The 24189-nt window shown below is 36.9% G+C and overlaps 1 protein-coding gene across 1 annotated transcript in view; it reads right to left on the bottom strand.

Annotated features, from left to right (window-relative positions):
* Positions 1–2168: 2168 nt before the first annotated feature.
* Positions 2169–24189, bottom strand: part of LOC135728266 (ceramide synthase 2-like) — a 29701-nt gene continuing 7680 nt past the window's right edge. Inside the window, exons 2-11 of the mRNA XM_065246422.2 lie at positions 11379–11546; positions 11131–11248; positions 10917–11035; positions 8340–8397; positions 8176–8226; positions 7016–7108; positions 5855–5983; positions 5342–5448; positions 4043–4196; positions 2169–3909 (exon numbers count right to left, since the gene is read on the bottom strand). Of these exons, the coding sequence (XP_065102494.1) occupies positions 3760–3909; positions 4043–4196; positions 5342–5448; positions 5855–5983; positions 7016–7108; positions 8176–8226; positions 8340–8397; positions 10917–11035; positions 11131–11248; positions 11379–11545 (1146 nt within the window). The 5' untranslated portion in view covers position 11546 and the 3' untranslated portion in view covers positions 2169–3759. The remainder of the gene's footprint in view (positions 3910–4042; positions 4197–5341; positions 5449–5854; positions 5984–7015; positions 7109–8175; positions 8227–8339; positions 8398–10916; positions 11036–11130; positions 11249–11378; positions 11547–24189) is intronic.

Below are 24189 nucleotides of genomic sequence, written 5' to 3'. Positions count from 1 at the left end.
AACCAGGGCTATTTAATTCAATTCTTTTCAAATTCAAGTTTTTAATATAATTTTTTCCATATAAGACTAAATGTATTATGTAACGTAAACTGATTATGGTGATCATTTTCTTTAGTGTAAAATTTAGGTAAATAATAAAATTGAGGGGATACAGCTAACTTACTGCCAAATCTCGCGAGATGTTGGGTTTAGGATAAAAACAGCGCTCATCTTGCGAGATTTTGGCGGGTGTGCCTCATAAGTCTTGAAAAGTGAAACCTCTGGGTCTTTGATCGCCCCCTGGTGGCTGGCTGTAGTACAAGTCATAACCCCGCCCTCTCCATTCAAACAAATGGGACTCTGCTCTAAATAAAAAAAATATTTACACTTCCAATAAAAGTTTCCGAAAGATAGTTTTAGTCCTTTTAAGTAGTTGTTATCACATTGATAAATGTTCAAGTGTTCATTTTTGTGATAACTTTCATTTTAGCTAGTTATTTGATGCTGTAGAAACGGGGCGTGTCGTTAAGATTGGCGTGGTTTAATTGGTCGCGCGAGCATTTGGGCGGAAGTTTGATACCGCGGCTCCTCCTCTGGCTCCACGGACGATTCATTCTGCGCATGGCCTGGCTCCAAACTGACGTTTTTACGTAACATGGTGGCGACCGTGGACGGACATTTTTGGCTTCAATTCATTACAATGGAGGGAGGCGACGTCGCGTCGTCCATCTTTTTTTACAGTCTATGGATTTTGGTCGTAGCTCTAGAGACAGGGCGCAGTTATGCTAATTTGAAAACCACACCCACCGGGGGGAAAACAATCCAACCGTCTCCATTGACTTTGTATTGCGAGAGGCCGCCTCCTTGTCATTTCTGGCTTATAACAAAAAACAGAATAATGCCTAAAAGCTGCTGTGAACAAGCCAAAAAAAAACAGAAATAAGTTTTTATAAGCTGTCGAGCCGTAAAACTTAGCATTTAAGGAGAAAAAAACGGATCGCAGACTACGTTTCCCCCTAGTGGATGCAGTTCTACTAATAGGAGTACTATGAAAAGTTGCCTGTTTCCACTTTTGTGGAATTGCAGTGTAATTTTTAGAAGGATCCCTTGACAGAAATGCAAAATAATATAGAAAACTATCTCGGGTTGTATAAAGACCTTTTTATAATGAACCGTTATGTTTTTTTTAACCTTAGAATGAGACTTTTTTTATCTACATACACTGAGGGCCTGTTACGTGGAAGTCACCATTTTGTGCCGCCATGTGTGTGCCCTTAACGGACAAACCTTTTTTACTAAGTTTTCTATGACCATGACATTTGTTCTGGTGGCAGCTACCGTACTCTGTAGCTTCTCTAAGTGAGGGGTGAGCAGTGGACTGAGCCGTTGGTTGCAATTCGCAACCTCACCACTAGATGCCGCTAAAATGTACATACTGCACCTTTAAACGCTCATTTTTGGGGTCGACAACTTATAAAAACTTATTTACAGATAAAACTTAAAAACAGAATAATGCCTAAAAGCTGCTGTGTGACAATGTGCACAACTAACAAGCCAAAAAAAACCTCAGCCTTTAAGGAGAAAAAGTAGATCGCCGACTATGTTTCCCTCTAGTGGGCACAGTTCTACTATTAGTAGTACTATGAAAAGTTGCCTGTTTCCACTTTTGTGTCTTTAAACGTTAGTTTTTTGGGGTCGACAGCTTATAAAAACTTATTTCTGGGTTTTTTGCTTGTTAGCTTTAAATCCTGTCACACAGCAGCTTTTAGGCATTATTCTGTTTTTTTTGTTATAAGCCAGAAATGACAAGGAGGCGGCCTCTCGCAATACAAAGTCAATGGAGACGGATGTATTGTTTCCCCCCCGGTGGGCGTGGTTTTCAGGTTATGACGCGCTGCCCTGTCTGTACTGCTGGCTCCACCTACTGCCATTTCACAAGTGGCATTTCTTCTTTTTATTAAAACATACTTGCAGTAAACTATTAGTCGAGAGTAAAAATTGGATTCCTGACAATCCATTGGTAGTGACCTACCTTGAGGTCATATGTCTACAGACAGCTCGTAAAGTCTTGATAAAAGCGTGCAAACAGTACATAATGTTCTTCAAAGGCAGAGATAAAGGGCCCAGGTGACCCAGGTGACATTTCATCAATCAAACAGTCATGGTGAGAGATGACTCAGATGAACAGATTAACTGTGTCTCTCATTCAGTATTTTATTGTTAACATTCTCCATGATATAATGTCATATCATAACAAAACACAAGAAAATACAAAATAAAGATAACACTGTTTTCTAGACTTGGCCTCATAACTGAAACAATGCAGAGGAGAAAGATGACCTAAGAAAAAGTAAATGCAAGGAATGATAAAAGGGACATTTAACAGAAAATTGGGCAGTGTATTATTAGGTGGTTAGACAGTAAATTAAAGCTTAATAAAAGCACTATTGATATTTTTTAAGAGGGTTGAATGTATGATCAGAAAGGCACTTACACTCATGTGCACTCTTTTGAGAAAGCTCAGTAAACTCTCAATGAGACAGAAATATTTCCTTATTAGATAACATTAAAACACCAATCAAATATAAATAAAAAACCTTTATCACTACGGTTTGTGTTTGTCAATTTAAAATGACAAAGTCCACATGATGACATCAGAGTCTGATCAAAGTCTATGTGGTTCATGAATTACTTTGGTGCTTCTAGCAATGTTACAGTACCTCAGATTAGTGCAAGCATTCAAAAACACTTAATTGCAGATTAAACAGCTTGGTTATAATAGCAGGCGCTTATAATGAATAAACTATAGAGAATGCCAAATCTTACTATCATAAGACAGGTGGTACAAGAGTGTTTCTTTTTTAAATAAGCAGGTCAGCTTTACAATGAAAGAACTCTAAATGTGATTCTTCATTTAAAGTGGAAAGATAACGTTATCTGAACTGACCCTTTATACTGAGAAATGAAACCGTAAACATACTTAAAACATCTGTGATATTTGTGAATTTAAATGGGTAAGTTATCCATTGTTCACATAAAAATTCACACAAAGGGAAAGGCTAATCTGGGTAACGCTTACAAAAGCTGCCTTTCTGAATACCACATAGATTAAACATTTAAACATGTATAATTCATCTCCGCTGCTTAAGGACCTTAAAAATGTAAAGGCACCAGACCGCGTAAACACAAACTTCCTTTACACAATCATTCTCTCTTTGGTTTCTGCCTTCAGAAATGTACAGACCAACTCAAAAAATCTGTTCAGTCAAACATGCTACAACTGGCCACTACGTGTTTGCACAGCGCTTGTAGCTTTGGAGTAGATACAAGTTGATAAATGTTTAAACTGGAACTTACCAAATAGTCTGTATGCCTTTACAAGAACTTAGAAAGTTGGGAATTTGTCCATTTCATAGTGGACACATATTTAAATGACAAATGAATGTAATTCCTGTTGAATAGTAATTCAAATGGACCTCAATTTTGGCTGAAATTCTAGGGTGTGAAGGAATATGTAGATGCAGATTTATTCATCTGGCGTGAAGAAAACAAATGTTTTTTTTTTTAAAGAACAAACAATGGCAACAAAGGCACATGTTTAAGAAAATCTCAAGTGAGGCAACGCTGCTCCCTGTTTCAGTCTCCAGAGAGAGGAATGACCTGAAGGGTTTGGCATCTTTGACCACTGTGTTTGTGTGGTGTCTGTAGTGTACAGAGCGATTTATCATTCATAAAAACTGTAATCATCAGAAAAATTATTTCTTCTGCTCTTCCTACGAATCACTCTGTTTTAGAATGGTTGTTGTTATATGTAGCGTGACCGTTCTTCATCGGCCCGTTTTTCTTTATCTCTCCATTTTTCATCTCGCCATCCTCCTCTCCAGACTCATCCGTCTCATCTTTATCAGACCGCTCGTCCTCCACTGACCACTGTTGAGAAACGACATCAGAAGTTCATGAAACACAGGAGATTAAAAATATCACAGGAAATTACAAATATAACTGTAAATATGATATGAAACTATAATGTGAACATGAAACACCCTGTGACACAAAGACTTACATTGCTGGTCAGAAATTTGAAGGCCATGCGTAAAATGAGCGCAGCCCAGAAGATGTGTAGACATTGTAGGACCATCATCAGTCCGTTAAAGAGGTAATAGATAAAAAATGGAGTATAAAGGGTCATGGGATACACCAAAGTGCAATACATGATCCTGCAAAAGAGAAACAATCGTAAATTTGGTTTAAAAAAATTTATGTTAACTATACTGTCAAAGATTTGTTTGTGCTGCCTTAAAGTGTTTTGAGTAAATTCAACCTAAAAATATTAGTTAATATTTTATATTGACTCAAAAAAGTTAGGGCAGTCAAAATGTACGTAAATTTATAAAAAAAAAACACAAATTTTATTGACGTGCGATTAATGCAATGCGCAATTTCTGACCCTAGAACAAGCACTTGGTTGGATTAATTGAGACAGTAAATAGTCATCAAACGTCTAAAATAATCTATATTTGTACATTTTCTGAGAAACGCATGTCCATCAACTTGCATGTCTCATATTTTGGTTTTAGTTTTGACAGAAATTAGAAAATAAAGTGCAGGACTTCCTTGAAGTTAAAACAGTTATAAAGAGATAAACATTTTGGGACCTGATTAATGTTTAGAGAGTTATTAAGAGTGTCGAGACTCAAAAACGCAACCCTGATATATGCATACTTAGAATTACAGTTTAAAAAATATCTGTTTTGACCAGAATTCACGCACATATAATCTGTAATGTCTTATGTAAAAGTTTGATTAACTGTTTGGAAAAATTATCTGATGTGTAACATTATATTAGATCCTTGCATTACAGTAAAGCTGTCTGTCTCAATGTCAATCAAACAATAAAAGAAAGAAAAAAGTTAAACATATATTGATATTGTTTTTACTTTATGTGTGCTAAATCTATTAGATTTACCAATGATTATAAAGTATGGATGCGGTTATTTTGTTTTTGAACCTTTAAAAATGTTTAACTGGATTTTTCTCAAAATCAGTTTGGTGACTCTTTCACTAAAAATAAACATACATTTGCATAAAGCATCCATATTTGTCCTTTCCCATGTTGATTAGTGTATTAGAAACTTTAAAAAAGTTGCGATTAATCTAGATCTAGATTAAATATTTAATTGATTGACAGCCCTAGTAAAAATGTTAAGTCAACTAATATTTTTAAGTTGAATTAACTAAATTTTTTTTTTCATCTTTTTTTACAATGTAAAGATATTTTGTAGCAATTCTTTCTTTAAAATAGCAAAATTGTTTATCATTTGACGATAGCACATATGTGAGACACAGAAGATGTGATGTGTACCGGAAAGGGAAGATGATGAGGCGCGTGACGATGAAGATTGCAGCAAACAGGATGAAGATGTAGTTGCATGCGTTCTTCCATCTTGCGTAATTAAACATCTTAGCTAACTATGAGAGAGAGAAAGAGCAAATATGATAAGAATGATGGTGCTGGTGGAATGGGGGACTACACATAGACATAGGAGAGCAACACAGAGACATTGAGAAGGAAATTAGTTTTAAATACTTGTACACTAGTGTTCACCATGAATTCTCATGTTATAGTAAGCTGTATAGTAATTAGCTGTAAACATGTATCAAAACATACTAAAAGTTCCTGAATGATTTGCTAGATTTTATTTATGGTGTCAAAGTATGCATTTATGCATTGCTTTAAAGGTTACACCCTACCGCCAACATCTCCACTAGTACAGTGTCTCATAGACGTCTCATTCCTCTAGTCCTAACATCTTTTACAAAGCTTGTTTCGTTTGTGTAAATGTGTGATGTTGTAAGATGTTTTGTGTGTTCTTACCTCTAGTAAATAGTCTGCAGAATCATGAACAAGCATGATAAGGGTTCCAGCTCGGAGATAATTAACACACCAGGAGAAACTGACGAGTGTGATGGTGGCCACATGATGAATGATCTGCTCTGTAAAGTCCTAAGATAAAGAGTAAGATAACTTTTAAATCTAATGTCAATACACAATACCTTTGGCCAACAAAAAGAGACGTTATTTTGAGATGTTAAGAGCGGTTTATTGTATATAAACAATAAATGAAGAGCTCAAATGCAAAAGTTTCCAACTGCGTCTGACGTGTTTTTTTGTAAAAGAGCAAATTTATCAGACTCTTAATGGAACAAAATCGCAATTTCTGAATGTTCTGAGGACAGGATTAAGCATATTCAAAGTATTTGATGAACGCATACACTGTAAAAAAAAAGTTGGTTCAACTTAAAAAAGTAAATTAGCTGGTTGCCTTAACATTTTGAGTTAATCAATTTTTACACAACGTTTTTGAGTTAAATATTTTAAGTTGAATTATCTCAAAATTTTAAGTTAACCAGGTAACTTACTTTATTAAGTTGAACCAACAACTTCTTTTTTACAGTATAATACATGCTGACAGCATTCGGTTATTATCATCTCATTTTGATGAAGATTGCCTTAAGCGGCTATTGCATCTGAGCTCCTCAAACACGGATTTGAAACATGAGACAGGTTGATATACAGCAAAAAGGGTTGGTCAAGTTTTGCATGCAGTCTGTCATGGGCTGATTTTTTTGTCCACTTAGGGAGGAGGGTGTGGTAAATTGTGCCTCTAGACAAAAAGATACTGTATTTCATGGTATCTGAATATAACATATGACTCAAAGACCAAATTCTCCTGTGCATCTTTCAGTCATAGGTGCTCTATGATGAACCCGTTTAAAAAAAAAATGCTGACATGAATAATTTTTTGTTTACCCAACAACACATTTAGTGCATGTTGCCTTTTTACCAAAAGTATACATGAAAACGTTTTAAATATCTGTAACCACCCAAGCCAGAAAAACAAAACAGTCTGCAACGATTCATCTTCTGTTTTGAATATTACGCTGCTGGATAAAATGCCTTTAAAGACTTAAAGGTGAGGTCTGACGTGCCAGATAATAATGAAACGAATGACAGCAAAATGAACGACTGGCTTACTTTACGTTTGACATCTGATGCCACACTAAAGAGAAGGGATGTGTAGAAACCAAGTTCCAGCATGTAATACCAGTATTGAGATGGCAGCAGTTCCTGAAAGAGAAAGAGAAAGAAAAAGAAAGAGAGAGAGATTACACATTGGCTCAGAAAAAGTGGTTTGAAAACATGAAACTCATAACTAATGTGTAAGAAAATCAAATGGCTTATTAACTTGCATCAGTGTTATTATTTGACTGCAAATACAATTCAATGCAAATCGGCACATGGGTACAGCGGAAACTGTATTACTGAAAACTTAAAAGCTCAGGGATTAAACACAGTTCACAATTTAAGTCACAGATGTGTTTCGCCTGAAAACCATGTAGGAGAAATAAAATAGTGACTTAGATCTGAGATCTAAATGATTTCAAACAGCATTTAGCGAATGGCAGCACTTTCCAATAAGTTTGTTTTGTTGACATTTGTTTATACATTAGCTAACAAATAATGAACAATACTTCTACAGCATTTATTCATCTAAGTTAATGTTAGTTTCAGCAATTACAAATACATTCACGCAGATTTATTCAAAATAAAAGGTTCATTAATGCCAGGACATTGTGCATTAACTAACAACTTTTTTAAAGATTAAAGGGATAGTTCACTCAAAAATGAACACTCATGTTGTAACAAACCTGCATATATTTCTTTGTTCAGATGAACACAATAAATGATATTTTGAGAATTTTTTTTAAACCAAACCATCCATGTACCCCATTCACTTACATAGTATTCTTTTTCATACTATGGAAGTGAATGGGGTCCATAAATAGTTTGGTTACAAACATTTCTCAAAATATCTTCCTTTGTATTTATCAGAACAAAGAAATATATGCAGGTTTGTAACAATATGAGAGTGAGTAAATGATGACAGAATTTTCATTTTTGGGTGAACTTTCCCTTTAATGAATGTTGATAAACTATATTGTTCAAGTTAGCTAATGCATTTACTATAATGTAATGCTAACAAATACAACCTTATTGCTAGCTAGTTTCTTATAACATGCAATTGTTGTATATTTGTCTATATTAAAGATTTTATTTGTTGCTAAAAATCTGGTGATTATCCACTACAGGAGAGCTTTTTGTATATTATGTGTTTTTTGAGAAATATAACTCACCAGTTTGGGGAACCCTTTCCACATCTCTTCCAGCTCATACAACCACGGTTTCTAAAGACAGAGGATATTAATGGATTGCGTAATGTAATGGGTCTTTACAGGAAATGAGAATACAACTGTGGTTGTAAAAACTCTGTAAAACTACAAATGGCAAAATGACTTACATCAATAAGCGCATATAGACCACCGATAAAGGCCAGAAGATAAAAGGCAAATCTCCAACTGCAAAAGAACACACAGACACACATTAAATTGTAATTGTATCTGGATGTGCACAAATATTAGTCACACTTGATTTTCATAATTTTCCAACCAGAATCATCACATAAAAGAAAAGGAATCACAAAAATGTACAGATTCTGGTTCTGATTCTAGTTAAGTAACTGAGATCTCAGTGTCTCTTTCATCACATTCAGGCAGTCTTTTAAGGGAAGTCACGTCACTGCACAGCCATATGTGCAATGCCTGCAGGGCTGTTTCTCAATACCAAGAACTCCAAGTTCGGACTTGCGTTCTTTGTAGTTTAGACTCTAAAGAATGAACTCCGGAGGACGGGAAGACTCGAGTCCGGTTATATTGCAAATGGAACAGCAGAGTACTTGAGGTCGTCATTCAGTCTAACCATTACATGCAGCCCTGGCTACTCTTATTTTAATGTATTTTTACAATAAAACTAAATATATCAAATGCAATGCTTTTTTTTGAAAATATAAATATGTTATTCATATGTGCATACCCTGATTAGCTTACTTATTCATTTGGCTGATGCTTTTATCCAAAGCGTCTTAAAATTGCTATATGTGTCAGAGGTCGCACGCCTCTGGAGCAACTAGGGGTTAAGTGTCTTGCTCAGGGACACAATGGTGTGTGTCACAGTGGATTCAAACCCGGGTCTCTCACACCAAAATCGTGTGTCTTATCCACTGCGCCATCACCACCCCTGTGGTGCTTTAATGTATTTATTACAAAATGAAATATGATATAAAACACAACCATGTTTTTTAACAGTACAAAATGTTTGTGCAACATGAAATAAACAAAAGAAAAAGATCCAGTTAAAGTAAAATGCAGTGATTTACTAAAATGTTAAGATTATATAGAAAATATGTGTGATTTAAGTTATGAAACTTAACTTTAACATCAGTTAAATAATAACAAATAACAGACTTCATATGAATAATAGAGAGAAATAAATGGATGAGATCAAAAAAATGCCAGTAAGATATATATCCACGGGAAAGATTTTATGTTCAACCATCAGACACCAAAGGCAGAGCAGCTTCATTAAGACTGTGGCAAATTTTAGAAGGACTTGCCGAGATGAGGCTGCCCTTGGCAGTGAACACGCCGCTGACCGCCCGCTGATTCACTGGAACTCACGTATCCAAAAGTCTGAGAAAATTTTTATATAGGCGCTATCTTTACTTAACTGACCACAGTTATGAAGTTTATTACTTTATATTCTTAACTTAACAGCTCTTGAAACTACATTTTATGACACAGAAAGAGTAAAATTTCAAATATTCGATTTTTTTTTTACTACAAACCCTTGGCTATGTATATTGTGTTGGACTTGATGAGCCTATTTCCAGTGCACTTATGTATTGCTGTTCTTGTGTTGCTATAATTGTTTTTATTGTTTACCTCACTTGTAAGTCGCTTTGGACAAAAGCGTCTGCCAAATGACAAAATGTAGGTTTTAAGCTCCGTTGACGCAAAATGCATTCTGGGAAACTTGGCTGTCATTAGTTCACCTAAGTCACCACCTTATGCATCCTCATCCGGAGATGTTACGTGAACCTGGGTTGACGTGAACTTTGGATTGGAACAGTACTTGGTTCGAGACTGATGACGTTTCACAAGTCCACAAGAACACAAGTAAGGACAAGAATGTATATTGACAAAGGCCCAGATTTTGCTTTAGCAATACTTGTCAGATGCTGTGCATGCGCAAAGTCCCTCCCCCAGAGGATGTAATTCTTTAATGGTTGACTTGGCTCTCTTTACTGGGAGGTGGGGACAAAGCGGTCATACTGCCTGTTGCGATCTCACCCATTCATATCAATCCCAGTGACGCATCTTGGCAATCTTAAATATCTTTGATTCAGGATGGGAAAAAAATCTAATTTAAGTTAAAACTAGGCATGTACCGATAAACATTTCTGTGCCAATACGATATTCGATTACTTAGAATGACTAGAAAATGATTACTTAAAATCTACTGATACTGATAGATACCGATAGTTGCTTTTTATTACGTTTCAAAGTGCAGAGCGTACAAACTGCAATTCTGTTGTCATTAATAATTACACGGTATGCGTTCTGATGCATTTTTCACCCTGTTTGATGGCAGGTATATAATCTCCCTTGATCATCTGTTTTAAAAGAATCAGCTAAAATTGCTTTTATCTGCCGATACCGATTATAGGCCGATATATCGATGCATCCCTAGTTAAAATGATTTTTTCCAATGTTGCTGTATATTTAGTGTACAAATGGTGGTCTAGGGCAGAGGTTTTCAAACTTTATGAGGCCAAGGACACCCAAACATGATGAACCTTTTGTGAGGGACCACCTTACTAAAAAGTCTAGGTAACATTGTTTAAGTATTCCCTTTGTAAAAGTGTTTCCGGTTGTAGTGAGATACAGTACTTTACTCCAAAATGTTCAGTGTATGTAGGAATGTTGGCTTAATATATAAATGGCCTATAAAATGTTCAAGACAATAAGTGAGTTCATACCAGGCCTCACGAAACTTCTTGAGAACGTTGGGTCTGTCCTGGTTTCTGCGTCGCCTGAACCAGCGCTGAATCTGTCTTTCCGACCAGCCTGTCTGCTTGCACAGTTCCTCTACCGAACTCTGAACACAACAAAGTGAAGACAACAATTCATATGGTGATGTTGGCCTATGGGTATTTCTATGTGACAGTAAAGTGTGGTAATCATTTTCAGCACCTGTGTGAGTTTTTTAGCTGTGTTGCAGTAATGGGACTCCAGTGTTCGATTGTGTGTAACTGGCTGTCTTACAGTTTCCTTAACGCCCAGGAATGAGGCTAGCGGTGTAGCGACAAACCTACATACAGTACCAAAAAAGTACCAGAGAAAGTACAATATCAGTGACACAATATTGTATTGTTATGATGACCTATTTTGTCTCTTTTCAATGGTCAATAAAAAGAAAGGATAAAAGAGCTTCAACCCACCTTTCAAAGACTTGTCGAACAATAAGAAACATGATAGCAATGGGCACTGCCACCCACAGATCCTGTGGCTTTGCGTAGACCTGCCCATCTTCTAGGTCGGCCCACCCATGGCCTTCAGGAAACCAGAGATAATCCTGCCAGAACACTTCACTCAGCCATTTCAACATACTGCAAAAGACAAATAGAAAGCAAAGTTTACCATCACCATCTAGCCATCTGTCTGTCTAATGTACAGTCTCCTGTGGGGTTTTGGTTGACCAGTAGAAACAAGACCATGGGCTCTATTTTAACGATCTGAAACGCAAGTGCGAAGCGCAACGCGCAAGTGAGTTTGTGGGCGGATCTTGGGCGCTGTTGCTATTTTCCCGGCGTGAGAAATAACTCTTGCGCCGGGCGCAAATCAATAAGGGGTTGGTCTGAAGTAGGTTCATTATTCATAGGTGTGGTTTGGGCGTAACGTCAAATAAACCAATCAGAACGCTAGCCAACATTCCCTTTAAACGCAAGGGCGCAAGTTCCATGGCGGGTTGCTATTATTATGACGGATTTACCAGGCGCACGCCAGGAGCGGTTCACAGCCGAGGAGACCGACGTCCTTGTACGGGGGAATCCCACGCTTGCCAGCATAAATCGGGCACGCCGTGTAACGGGAGGTAGATCTGCCTCAGGACTTGACGCCAGCAGAGGACATCGCTGCGTCCACCCTCACCGCTGAAAGGGTTTGGGGGCTTTGAAATCGGACCCAAGAAACGCAAGCAAGGTCCAACCCCAAAGTACTCTTACAAATCAAGTTCATATACATTAAGGTTTCTTATGAAAACATTTTAACTATTATTTACATAAAATAAATGTAATACAGCCACACAACAAAGTTATGAAAATATTTTAATCGTTATTTGCATGAGAATAAATAAAAACGATCACCACATGCTCACCACTATGATTCCCCTTATCTCGTGTATTAATATTTTTAAGTGTAACAATTTATGATTTGCAAAAATAACTGTTGCATCTGTGTAGATTAGATAAGCAAAGTGTATGCGCGTTGTTCACGCTATACATTATGGTCAAGCATGCGCCCTTAAAATAGCATAATGAACCACGCGCAACGCGCCACTGACTTTAGACTAGTTTTTTTTGGTTAGTAGCGCAATTGTTTTTTGAAACTGCAAAATAGCATAAGAGATGGTTTGCGCCGCAACACGCCTCCTTTTTGCGCTGAACCGCCCAGGGAGCGCAAGTTCATTCCCTAGTTTGCTGACGTGCATCTGTGGAGGGAAAAACCCCGCTGTGCGCCGGCGCAAAATACGAATGATACATGCGTCACTGACAAAGTCAATTGCGCTGGGTGCAAGATAGGGCCCCTTGTGTGTGTACTGCTTGTGCTTTTTGTGATTAAAAGGCATTTTAAAAAGGAATGTTCATGGCCCAGACCTGCGTTAATGTTCTGGCTATAATAGATATTGTAATTACATTTGTTTCACCTGTAAAAAACACCGTACATCCAGACAGTACAATGTACTCATTTCAAATAAGTGAACTGTACTCAAACTACTAAATAAAAAGTGGCTACCATTGTTCAGAAGTGTAGTAGTTACCATACCAAGTCAGTGTTTCCCATACTTTGATTTATTTGTGGTGGCCCACCACAGAATCAACACTGGCCCCCACAAATAGAATTTTCATGATTCCCATTTACATTTTTATTTCACCATTTAAAACAGCTTAATTCGGCTTAAAATATAATTTGATATATAATACAGATCAAATACAGATACAGATCAAAGAGTAGAAGTGAAACATATTTCAGGTGCCAACACTAGATCAAACTCAAACACAACATGATGACGTCACATATATGCTAATAAGCGGGTGACGTCATCACCACCATAGTCTCCTCAAAATCCTTTGGGAAACACTGCAAGTGTTACCATTGTTCAGCTTGTGTCCTAAGGCTGTAGGTCGGTACGTATTTCTTTATCATATAAACAATAACTGTGTGAAGTCAATGCCAGCACTGAGCTCAGTTTCTTTACACTTACACATGAGTCACGTTGTCTGTTTCTGTGACTTGTGAGCAAAAAATAAATGGTAAACAGTCATTAAGGTAAAACAGTAGTTTTAAGTATAATGTACTTAAATGTAACATATAATAATAAATATAAGTCGTAAACATAGCCTTAAGGAATGAAACTTCAGGGCTCCAGTAAATAATGACAGAATTTTCATTTTTGGTTAAACTCAATATTGTGCAGCCCTACTTCCTTAGCGAGATGTACTAAAATGTAAATTATCTCCTTTATTATTCTGTCAGATGATAAATGAGTGAATTGAGGAAGGGAAATCCAAAACATACTTATACAGCATATAGTATATATACTGCTTACTTCATCTATAACTTCAGTAATTCAAGACAGATTTTTTTATGCCAACTGTGAATCTACATGTGAAAGCCACTTTTATATCCAACAAACAAACTGTGTCTACAGCAAAATATGTAGCATTACAACATCATTACATTCTGTGTGTGGTTAAGAGATAAGAAATGATCTGCCTTTAAATATCACAAAAAACACAAAGTGAACGGATGTGGTTAGTGGTAAAGTGACATAGGGAACTGGAGACACTGGTAAGATGGTCCCTTCCTGTCTAATGGGTAGTTATCTGTGTTAACACTATTAAATAAATGTAGTCAGGGTAATGCACATTGCATATGTCACAATGAAAGATTATTATATTGAGATTTTAAAAATGTCACAAAGTTAGCTCAGATTTGCTAAGTATGCAAACAAACATAAAACAGATTTCACTGTGAACTCAAACATTTCCCATAAAACTGACCCAAATTCAGATTATTTTACCTATACAACTAATTATACAGCTCCATATTTAATGTATTTTAACAATTGTGTCATTTGTCTGAGTTCGAATTAATTTCTTTTATGGAATTTCAGGAGAAACATCTTTACGTTAAAACTTTAATCAAACAAAACTGAGAAGTCAATCAAATCTCCTGAGGTATGAATGAGCAACCACTGAGCAATAATAACATTTTCCTCTGGGTGACAACATGCAAGTGCATCAGACTGACAACTATGCAAATACAGTAAGATTAAATTCATTTTAAAAGTCTTTCTGTGGTATTTGAGCACCTCTGTAAACACAACACGCATTTTCATCACAGTCAGATACACATGTTTGGGTCAGCTGTCCCATCCAAATCACAACAGCTGTGCTCCAATAACAGCCTGCATCTCACATCTCACTGGCAATGTGACTCAACTCTCTGACCATACTGCTTTGAACCAATCACTGCACTACATGAGCATCTGGTGGTATAGTGAGGAAGTCAGGCCGTTTGGGAGGGGCTGAGTATAAATACTTAGACTTTGTTTACACTGTCAGTCCAAATCCAAAATCACATTTCCAGAAATCCATTTCAGTCTGATAGCTCTGATCGCATTTGTGAAGCTTTTTGGTTACGTCATGCTATCATGTCACGTCAAGGCAACCCCAGCGCGAACTTTGGAATAGTCCATTTTTGATTAAATTATAGGGATCTGAACAGTTGTGACACATAATATGGACATTGAATCTGTGTTCGAGTTTACAGAAATTATATTATACCCTAACCCCAACCAAAGTTTAAAGAATAAAAGGACTTGACATAACGCTGTCATGTAAACAGCCTCAAAACCCCAAGTATTTAGTGATAGCTGTTTGTGAGTCACATGGTTTTGTTGAGTGCTAAAAACTGAACGATATAAGTGGTGACTAATAGTAATGGGTTGCAAAGGGGCGTCAAGTTTCCAGTTAATTTCCTGAAACACTCCATGGGAACTTAATCTTGGAAATTTTGGAAATATTTCAAATTAGAAACTTTAAAGCAACACTAAAGAGTTTTTTTTACCTTAAAATAACGTTTCCAAAAAAGTTTCAGTCGTTCATACACTCGAAACAGGGTGAACGGCACTTTCACATTCACTTTGCAGCCCTCTATCCACCAAAACCGCACTAAAGAAGTTTCCAACCATCGGGTCGTGGTCCTGTAGTTCCAGTGAAAACTACAAAAACTTGCTTTACGGCAGACCTACAATCCAATCAGAGCCGGCTCTGCTGCAGTAGGCTAAATTATTTACGACAGTGGTAATGGACAATTCTGCTTCCAACCTGTAGGGGGATTAAAGAGCAAAAACTCTTTAGTGTTGCTTTAACTGGAATTTATGGGAATTATTTAGAATTTTGGGAACTTTATATAAACTATATCATATACAAGCAATAATAAACATTTTGTTTGGTCATAAGCAGACATGAATGCAAGGTAATACAAAAGATTTTATTGTTAGTAGAACTTTAAGAAAAATGTAAGTATTCATTAACTGATTTACTGGCTAGACAGCTGCTGACTTGGAAAATGGAGGGAACCCCCATATATAGCGGATATTTTTAACTTCGAGGGGGCTGAGTGTGAGGGTAATTTTTAGAGACCACTTTTTAAAGAGCACCCAATTCATTGCTATGGTTTTTAGTAAAAAAAATTTTTTTCCACATATCATACATTTTTGTAGCTCCAGGTTTCCCTCTCTTCCTGAAACGCGCTGACGTACAAAGCTCATCAATTTAAAAAGCGCTACGTCCCTGATGCTAACAGGAGTTAACTTACAGGCTGAGTCTGAAGTAGGGCTGTGCAAAAAATCGACTGCGATTATCATGCGCGTGTCATCAGTAAAGCCGGTTCCGTGATTAGAAGTAAATCGCCATCAGCTGCTTTCAGATGGAGCAGCATTTATTACACAGACCCGTAGTTCACCGAGAAGCTAGGCAAAATCGCATAGAAAATCGGAATCGATTTTCCTCGATTATGAACCCGATTTTGCCTAGCTTCTCGGTGAACTACGGGTCTGTTTAATAAATGCCGCTCCATCTGAAAGCAGCTGATGGCGATTTAATACTAATCACCGAACCGGCTTTACTGATGACACGCGCATGATAATCGCAGTCGATTTTTTGCACAGCCCTAGTCTGAAGCGTGGGGAATTTTGATAATGTCGGGCTTTACTACATCACCAATGCTAGGAAGTAAACTGTTGCCTGCAATCCGTGTGTTTGTTGTAGTCCAAGAAAAGAGATTTACGTTGGAGACAATAAATCGTGTCATCGTTTACTTTGGGGTATAGACCTTTTGCATATCGTTAACATGATACTGATACTAAGCACTGATCTATATAAATGACTGGATTGGGCATGGAAAGCTTAACGTAACAGCGAGAGATGAAGCCATCGCAGAGTTCGAGCGGCCATCTTGCTATGCCCAAACGGCAGAGGGTGTCATTGACTTCCATTTAAAATCATGATCTAAATTTTCCCGGTTTACAGCTTATCAGTCACACAAAATTATTTTATAGGATATGTGTATGACAATTAATTGTTACTTCTAATGTTATTTGCATGTTATGTTAAATTAAAATCGGGCTAGATAAGAGATTTATAGAAAACCTTAAGGTGATAAAGGATATAAAAACAGACTGATAAAGGAGGTTTTTATCATAAAAATCTCATAATTCCCATTAATTTAATAGAATGTTTGGGCATATCAATATGGCAGTGCAGTGGGCTTCACAATTGTGACGTCATGCGCAATCCAGTCATTTATATAAATCAGTGACTGACTACCCTATTGAAAAAAATCCAGCTAAGGCCAGTATAAGCTGGTGAGTTGGTTTTATCTGGAATGGCTGGTGTAGCAAGCTGGTCTAGCTGTGTTTTGGTCACTTTTTAAGCTGGTCTAGCTGTGTTTTGGTCACTTTTTAAGCTGGTCTAGCTGGACTTAGCTGGTCAGGCTGAAAGACCAGCTGACCCACCAGCTCAGCTTGACCAGCTTTGCCAGGCTGGCAGGACCAGCTTAGACCAGCTACTGCCACCTTAAACCAGCTACCAGCTTTATGCTGGTCTTTGCTGGATTTTTTTGTAGGGTAATACACACTTACACACCAAAGGAAATGTAAAATCGTGAATTGGAAAATTGGTGCTCTTTAAATGATTCAAGATTTTTATTTGTTACATTATATAGAGCATATATAATCGCCTAAATGTTTTCCCAGTCAGTGTATTTGTATTTACAATGGTATAATGTTGTTGCACACTAGCTTTCATACAGCACAAGGAAGTTTTAAACAAACTTACATAATTTACGTTAATACATGCAAAGATGGACATTTTGACATTATTTTGTGTGCACGATTCAAGATTTAATCTGTGCATGCTATGAAAGGATGCAAGTACATGCAGGGGGTGTGGCCTCAATGGCCCTTCAGTAGGGGTGTCAACAATAATCGATTCGGCAATGCATCGCAATGCGCGCATGCACGATTCAGCATCGATGCAGCAAAGTGCCATAATTGATTGTCACTGTTTATTTTCTGGCCTCGAGTGGACAATAAAGTTGTGAAGTTTCAATTACTTCAGGGGGCATAACAACAACAATCAAGATGGCTGAGGTGGAGAGAGATGACCGTGATAGACGGGTAAATAAAAACGCACCCTTTTCCATGGAAAGTGGACATATGGGCACATTTCGGATTCTATGAAGTTAATGGGAAACTATGCGCTGTGTGTAAAATTCTCATCCCAGGTATATAATTGTCATTGTCTTAAAGCTGCTAAGCTTCCGTTTTTGTTGAGAATGGTTGCACTTGACTTTACTACTAGACTGATAAAAAATTTGCCTTGTTGTGTACAGTAGAATTCTGATGCAACGCAGAATCGGATTGAATCGTCACCTGGTGAATCGTAATTGAATCGAATTGTGAGGGCAGTGCCAATGCACCCCCCTACCCTTCAGTAAGCTGTGTGCATGTGACTGAGGAATGTGCAAGGTAAAAATTCAACTGAAACTACATTAAATCTTGTTATTTTAAACAAAATTGTGTTAAATTATGTTATGTTTAAACTACATTTAAGTTCCCTGTTATAGGCAACTCTGATTTTTTTCAAATTCCCAGTTTATTCCAATATTTTCCAGTTAATTCCCATATATTCCCATTAAATGGAAGTTTCCAGCCTTGAAAATTCACAGAATTTTGCAACCCTAGTACTGAATCACTTGCAAATAGATTTATGGTTCAGTGCCCGGTTGCATGAACGCCTTTAGGTGATTTGACTTAGAGGTATCCCTGAGGGGGAAAAATCCCTGAGGTAAGGGATTTCACTTCTTAACTTTCACCAAGGCTGTTCATACGAAGCGTTTCACAGTAGTTTCTGACAACATACGGCAATGATCGCTGTGGTTGTCATAGTTACCTTTAACAGTAAACAGAACATAACAAACCACAAAGCCAAACCCTTGCTAAAACCACATATGTATTCATATATTTGTGCTATGGAGAGTACAAACATCACAGCAAACAAAAAACGTAAACCAAAGTGGAGAGAGGAAGAAAAGGCATTGCTTCTAGAGGAATACACAAAAAGAAAAAAAAACACTTTTCACAGCCGCTATAACCGCTAAAATCAGTCACTCATTCGCACAAAACGAAAGTCTGGCAGAGGCTAACAGAAAAAATAAATTCAAGAAATCTTGCTGTCAAGCGAACAGTAGTGAATTTATGAAAAAGTATGAAAACATAATGGCGAATTCAAGAAAAAAATTGCAAACAATAAATAAGAATCCGGAAAGACCGGTGAGTTACATCCATGCTCATGCCTGATAAATAGTATCAAAAAGGTATTGCGCTTTGTTTGGAACAATGTTACAATGGTTTTGTTGTGTAAAGGAGGAGGGCCATCGCCACAAGACCTATCCAACACAGCAAAATTGGTCCAAGATATATTAGGGAAGGATTCTTTTACTCTAGTCGGTATTCCAAGCGTTCCTCAGTTCGGGAAGCAGGGAAAATAACGCAGATGAGCGCTATAACCTAAATTACACATATATATATACTTACACTGTAAAAAAATTCTGTAGAAATTACAGTATTACTGGCAACTAGCTGCCAGTTACTTACTGTAGATTTTACATTTTGGTTATTTACTGGTAACAGTTTGTTCGAAGTTAAATGAACATAAAACATTTTTAGTCTTTATCTTCTACAGTAAGTTACTGGCAACCAGCTGCAAAATTACAGCTAATTTTATACAGTGTATGTAAAAACTGCATTTTTGCATGCAGTTTGTAAAACGTCTTTTGCTTTCAAAAGATGATCACTTGAGATGTAACAATTGCGTAAGGGGCTATAATAATAATAACAATACTTTTTCAGCCTACCTACTCCAAACTGGGAGAATGTAGTAACATCTAGGTTATTAGATTATTACGCAGTTTTAGAATTATATGTAGCCTATATACATATACATAATTGTAAACTGTATAATTACTGTTCGTTCAACACTACAGTAAATTCAACTGTGAGGTAACTAATTGGTTATTTGTTTTGTTTTCAGACGTTCGTCTGAGGAAAGAGGATTAACTATATAACTATACTATAATGTGGTTACTGTAAATGTTTCATGGTTGTTTTTTCAATTTATAATTAAAATGTATATATTAGAGTCTGGTTTGATTTTACTTATTTTTAATTATTAACGCATTGCTTTATACAGTATCTAAACACTATTATAGCATACAGTTTAACATATTCTAGCTCACATTAGGAAAAGAATTTTGGATAGCATGTCCCTCTGTTGTCACATCATCCACATTATGATTTGGCTGCAATACGGCTTCAGGTTCAGTATATTCATCCATCAGCACACCTAAGTCTTTGGATATGTTAAAGAGGACAACGCATGCAACAATGACTTTCCCTGCTCTTGCTGGTTCTAGACGTAGCTCCCTGTGAAGACAGTCAAATATCCTTTTAAGCTGACCAATCGTTTCTTTTTTATTTCTCTAGTTTTTGTAAGAGCAGTGTTGTATCTTTCCTGCTATAGGAAATATAATTATATTTACTTTTACTAAATGTAGGCTTCTTTATTTATCCATAAACCACTAAACTTAAAGCTCCTGTTCTTTGTGTTTTTGAAGCTTTGATTGTGTTTACAGTGCGCAATATAACATGTGTTCATGTTTCATGTGTAAAAAAAACGCTGTATTTTTCACATAATTTACAGCTTAGCTTGCCGTTAGCTTATCTGGCGACTGACGTATTCCTGTGGGCGGGGTTTAGTCAAAAACTGTTCTACTGACGTCATTAAAGTAGAGGGCTGTAGTCCAAACCGGCCGTTCACTATAGGCTTTGAAAGGCGAATTCTGTTAAAGAAAATATATCGCCTGGCAATGAACTATGAGCTTTATCATTTCACAGGTATTGTTCATGTTATTATAGCAACATTACACATTAACTAGGGTTTAAAAAATGGGATCAGAAATAACGTGACCTTTAAGTAAATTTTGCCTTTGCATCTCCTACTGGATTCCTGAAAGGTGTCATCAAACGACAGGGATAACCACTGTCCGCCCAAAACTAAGCCCCTGCGTGATCCATTCTCAAAACTATGATAAATGTTACTCTCTGATAACACGTGTGCGTCATGGGTTCTCCCAGGCCACTCAGTGGTATAATTTGTTATTTTGCAGTCTGGATCACATATTAGCTGGACATTTATGGAATGGAAGTTTTTGCGGTTCACAAAATGACCTTTATATTGGTGAGGGGCTTGAATTCGCACGTGTGTCCCATCTATTACTCCACAAATGCGCGGGAATCCAGCCACTGGAAAAAACGCACCGCTATTGTATCCTCATTGTCTTTGGAAGGAAATTTTACGTATTTGGCAACACAGAGCTAAGGCCACTCGATGTACAGTTCTGCAGACAGTAGATTTGTGTCCTTTAAGATGTCGGCAATGACAGAATGAAAAGTATACTACCGCAAGAAAAAAAAAAATTTTTTGAAGAAGTGCTGGAATTGCTTAACTCTGCCGGGTTTTGTGCTCAATGTGTCAGAATGAGACAAAGGATTGACTGGTGGTCAAACCAATACCCTTTCAATAACTGTGCATCATTCATCTTCTCCAAGGGAATATTACGATCATTAAAAAAAACGCAAGTATTTCATCCACTTTAATAACAAAAAATCAGCCATTACATTTTTTGTTTAAGTTGATTTAAGGGAGCTAGCCTGGGTTTCCCCATGCTGCCTTAAGCGCAAATTTATTCACGTTGCAAGTCTAGCTTGAAAACTATGTACCATTTTTTTCCCCTGAAACAGTGAACCAAATGCGACACACCAAAGCAGTTTTGTTTATCCAACACGGCAGTAGACGCAAAGTTACTTTTCGATGCAGCTTTAGATAGTGTTCTAAGTAGTTTTGAATGCAAGTTTATTTAAAAACAAAAAGAGCTAATTTTGGCGTTAAACAATTTTTATATCCAAGAAGGATGTTTGGATATGGGAAGACATGTTAGCCACAGAGTTTTAAAGGACCAACCTGCTAGGCATAGTCGTGGACGAAGTCCATTTAACTTATAAATGGTAAGTGGTATTTATTAATATCATATTGTCATTATGCCTGTACTGTGTGGTTGTCACAGTGCCACCAAGTTGTGGTGCTTTTCAATATCAATATACAGCTACCGGTTTAGTTGCATAGCTTTCAGCTGTGCGCACATGTACCCGATAAAAATGTTGACGTTTGAATTTATGTCGCTCTATATACGTCATCTGGTATAATTGAAACTATTGGCTTTGAGCTACGTACAGTCGCATTTGATAGACATTCGTAGCACCCAATAAACGGCTCTGGGCATTCCAGAACCATGCCTCAAATATGAGAAAATGAACATGTGGTTCCCAGACCACGTCTCATTCTCTATGAGACTGGTCTGGTGTTAGCCAGGCTATGAGGGACCTGCTTTGGTCCCTTCAATTTATTAAGGTGAAATGGTCGCTAAGGACTTTGTAGCAACACTTAAGGGAACACTTTGATAATATAGGGGGGAATTTAACAACAGCCTTAAGTTCCTTAAGTTGACATTTAGGTTATTTTCTTGCAACCCAAGTTTCACTTATGGTACCCTTAACCTTATAGCTAAGGGATTTCTTAGCTTAAGGACTTTCGTGCAACCGGGCACTGGTCTTTTAAGAGGTGGGATCTGGGATTCATTTCACCTACAGAACTTCACTGATTGAGTCAGTATATATCTAAATGACCTGAAGGAGCACTGACTGAGCTGGGACATGTCATTTGTGTCCTTGGAACCCAAAACTCATCATAAGTCGCACGGGTATATATTTGTAGCAATAGCTAAAATTATCAAAACATGTTTATGCCAAAAATCATTATGATATTAAATAAAGATCATGTTTCATTAAGATATTTTGTAAATGTCTTAAAAACTTAATGTTTAAAAACTTCATTTGGACAACTTTAAAGGAGATTTTCTCAATATTTAGATTTTTTTGCACCCACAGATTCCAGATTTTCAAATAGTTGTATATTGGTCAAATATTGTCTTATCCTAACAAACTATACATCAATGGAAAGCTTATTTATTCAGCTAATAATTGGCATGTATGACATGGTCCAGGTTCACATTTATAAAAAAAATGTGCAGATGACACTTGTGAAAAATCTCACCAAGAGTGAGTGAATTAAAGGAGGCAAGCCATGCATTCAGTTCAGAAGCCCAATTAATCCACAAGTAGTAGATTTGAAGATATGCAATTTAAAAAAAAAGGAAAACAAGACTTAGAGGTCACGTTCTTCCTGATCCTATTTTTCAAACTTTAGTAAGTGTGTAATGTTGCTGTAATAGCCTAAATAATACCTGCAAAATGATAAGTTGACTGAAAGTTCACTGCCAGGCCATACATTTTCTTTAACTGAAATCCCATTTCAAAGCCTACAGAGGACGGGCGGTTGGGCTACATCAAAGCAAGAGTGTTTGACTAAACTCCGCCCACAGGAATACGTCAGTCAGCTCAAATGGCACTGAGGTACTAATGTGACCTCTTTAGGTTCAAAGATGCCATTTTTGAAAGGATACTGCCCCAGGGACAGCTGGGGATCATTTTTTGACCATTCACTGAATTCTGCTGGGTTATTTTTTACTCAATGCTAAGTAAATATTAGACAGAACACATGTAGGGTTGTTAATAAATAAACCTATGCTGGGTTGTTTCAATGCATTGCTGGGTTGTTTCAACTCATAAAAACAACCCAGCATAGGTTTATTTATAACCCAACATGTGTTCTGTCCAATATTTACACAGCATTGGGTTAAAAATAACCGCACATAATTAAGAGTGTTGTTTCCGACAGCGTACATGCTTTAACCTGAACACTTAATCATTCACCATGTAGACAGTTTTAGCAACCTTTCACCTTTGCCATTTTCTGATTACATCAATTTCAGTTAAATATTTTTCTGATTCATACGCTTCAAATAGTGACATTGTATGAAAAGCATATGCGTTTTTTCAGTATTGCGTTGCTGTCTCTCTTTCACACAAACAAACACATTCACATAAGAAAGAGAGAGGGAAAACATCATAACTATCACAGAGAACATATTTTAGCTGTGAAAGTATAAAACTGTTAAAAGGGGAAGAAATCAAAATTATTCATGAAATAGGAAGTAGTAGTAAAGTACATATCTGCATGAGTGTGTGACATACATCAAATACCAACCAATTCTCATCAAATGTGTTCAAATAGCATGCATTGTGAAAACTTGTGCAATACCTAAGCCAAATTCAAATTTTTCGTGCAAATAATATGCCAGTCCTTCACGTTTACTTAATACGGTGTTTTATGTACTGGTTTCTCTTTTTTTCTGTTTTTTTAAAGTATTGTTGCTTGGGTTTAGGGT

Source organism: Paramisgurnus dabryanus, chromosome 13, assembly GCF_030506205.2.
Source record: "Paramisgurnus dabryanus chromosome 13, PD_genome_1.1, whole genome shotgun sequence".
NCBI lineage: Eukaryota > Metazoa > Chordata > Actinopteri > Cypriniformes > Cobitidae > Paramisgurnus > Paramisgurnus dabryanus.
This window is presented reverse-complemented; position numbering and strand designations above follow the sequence as displayed.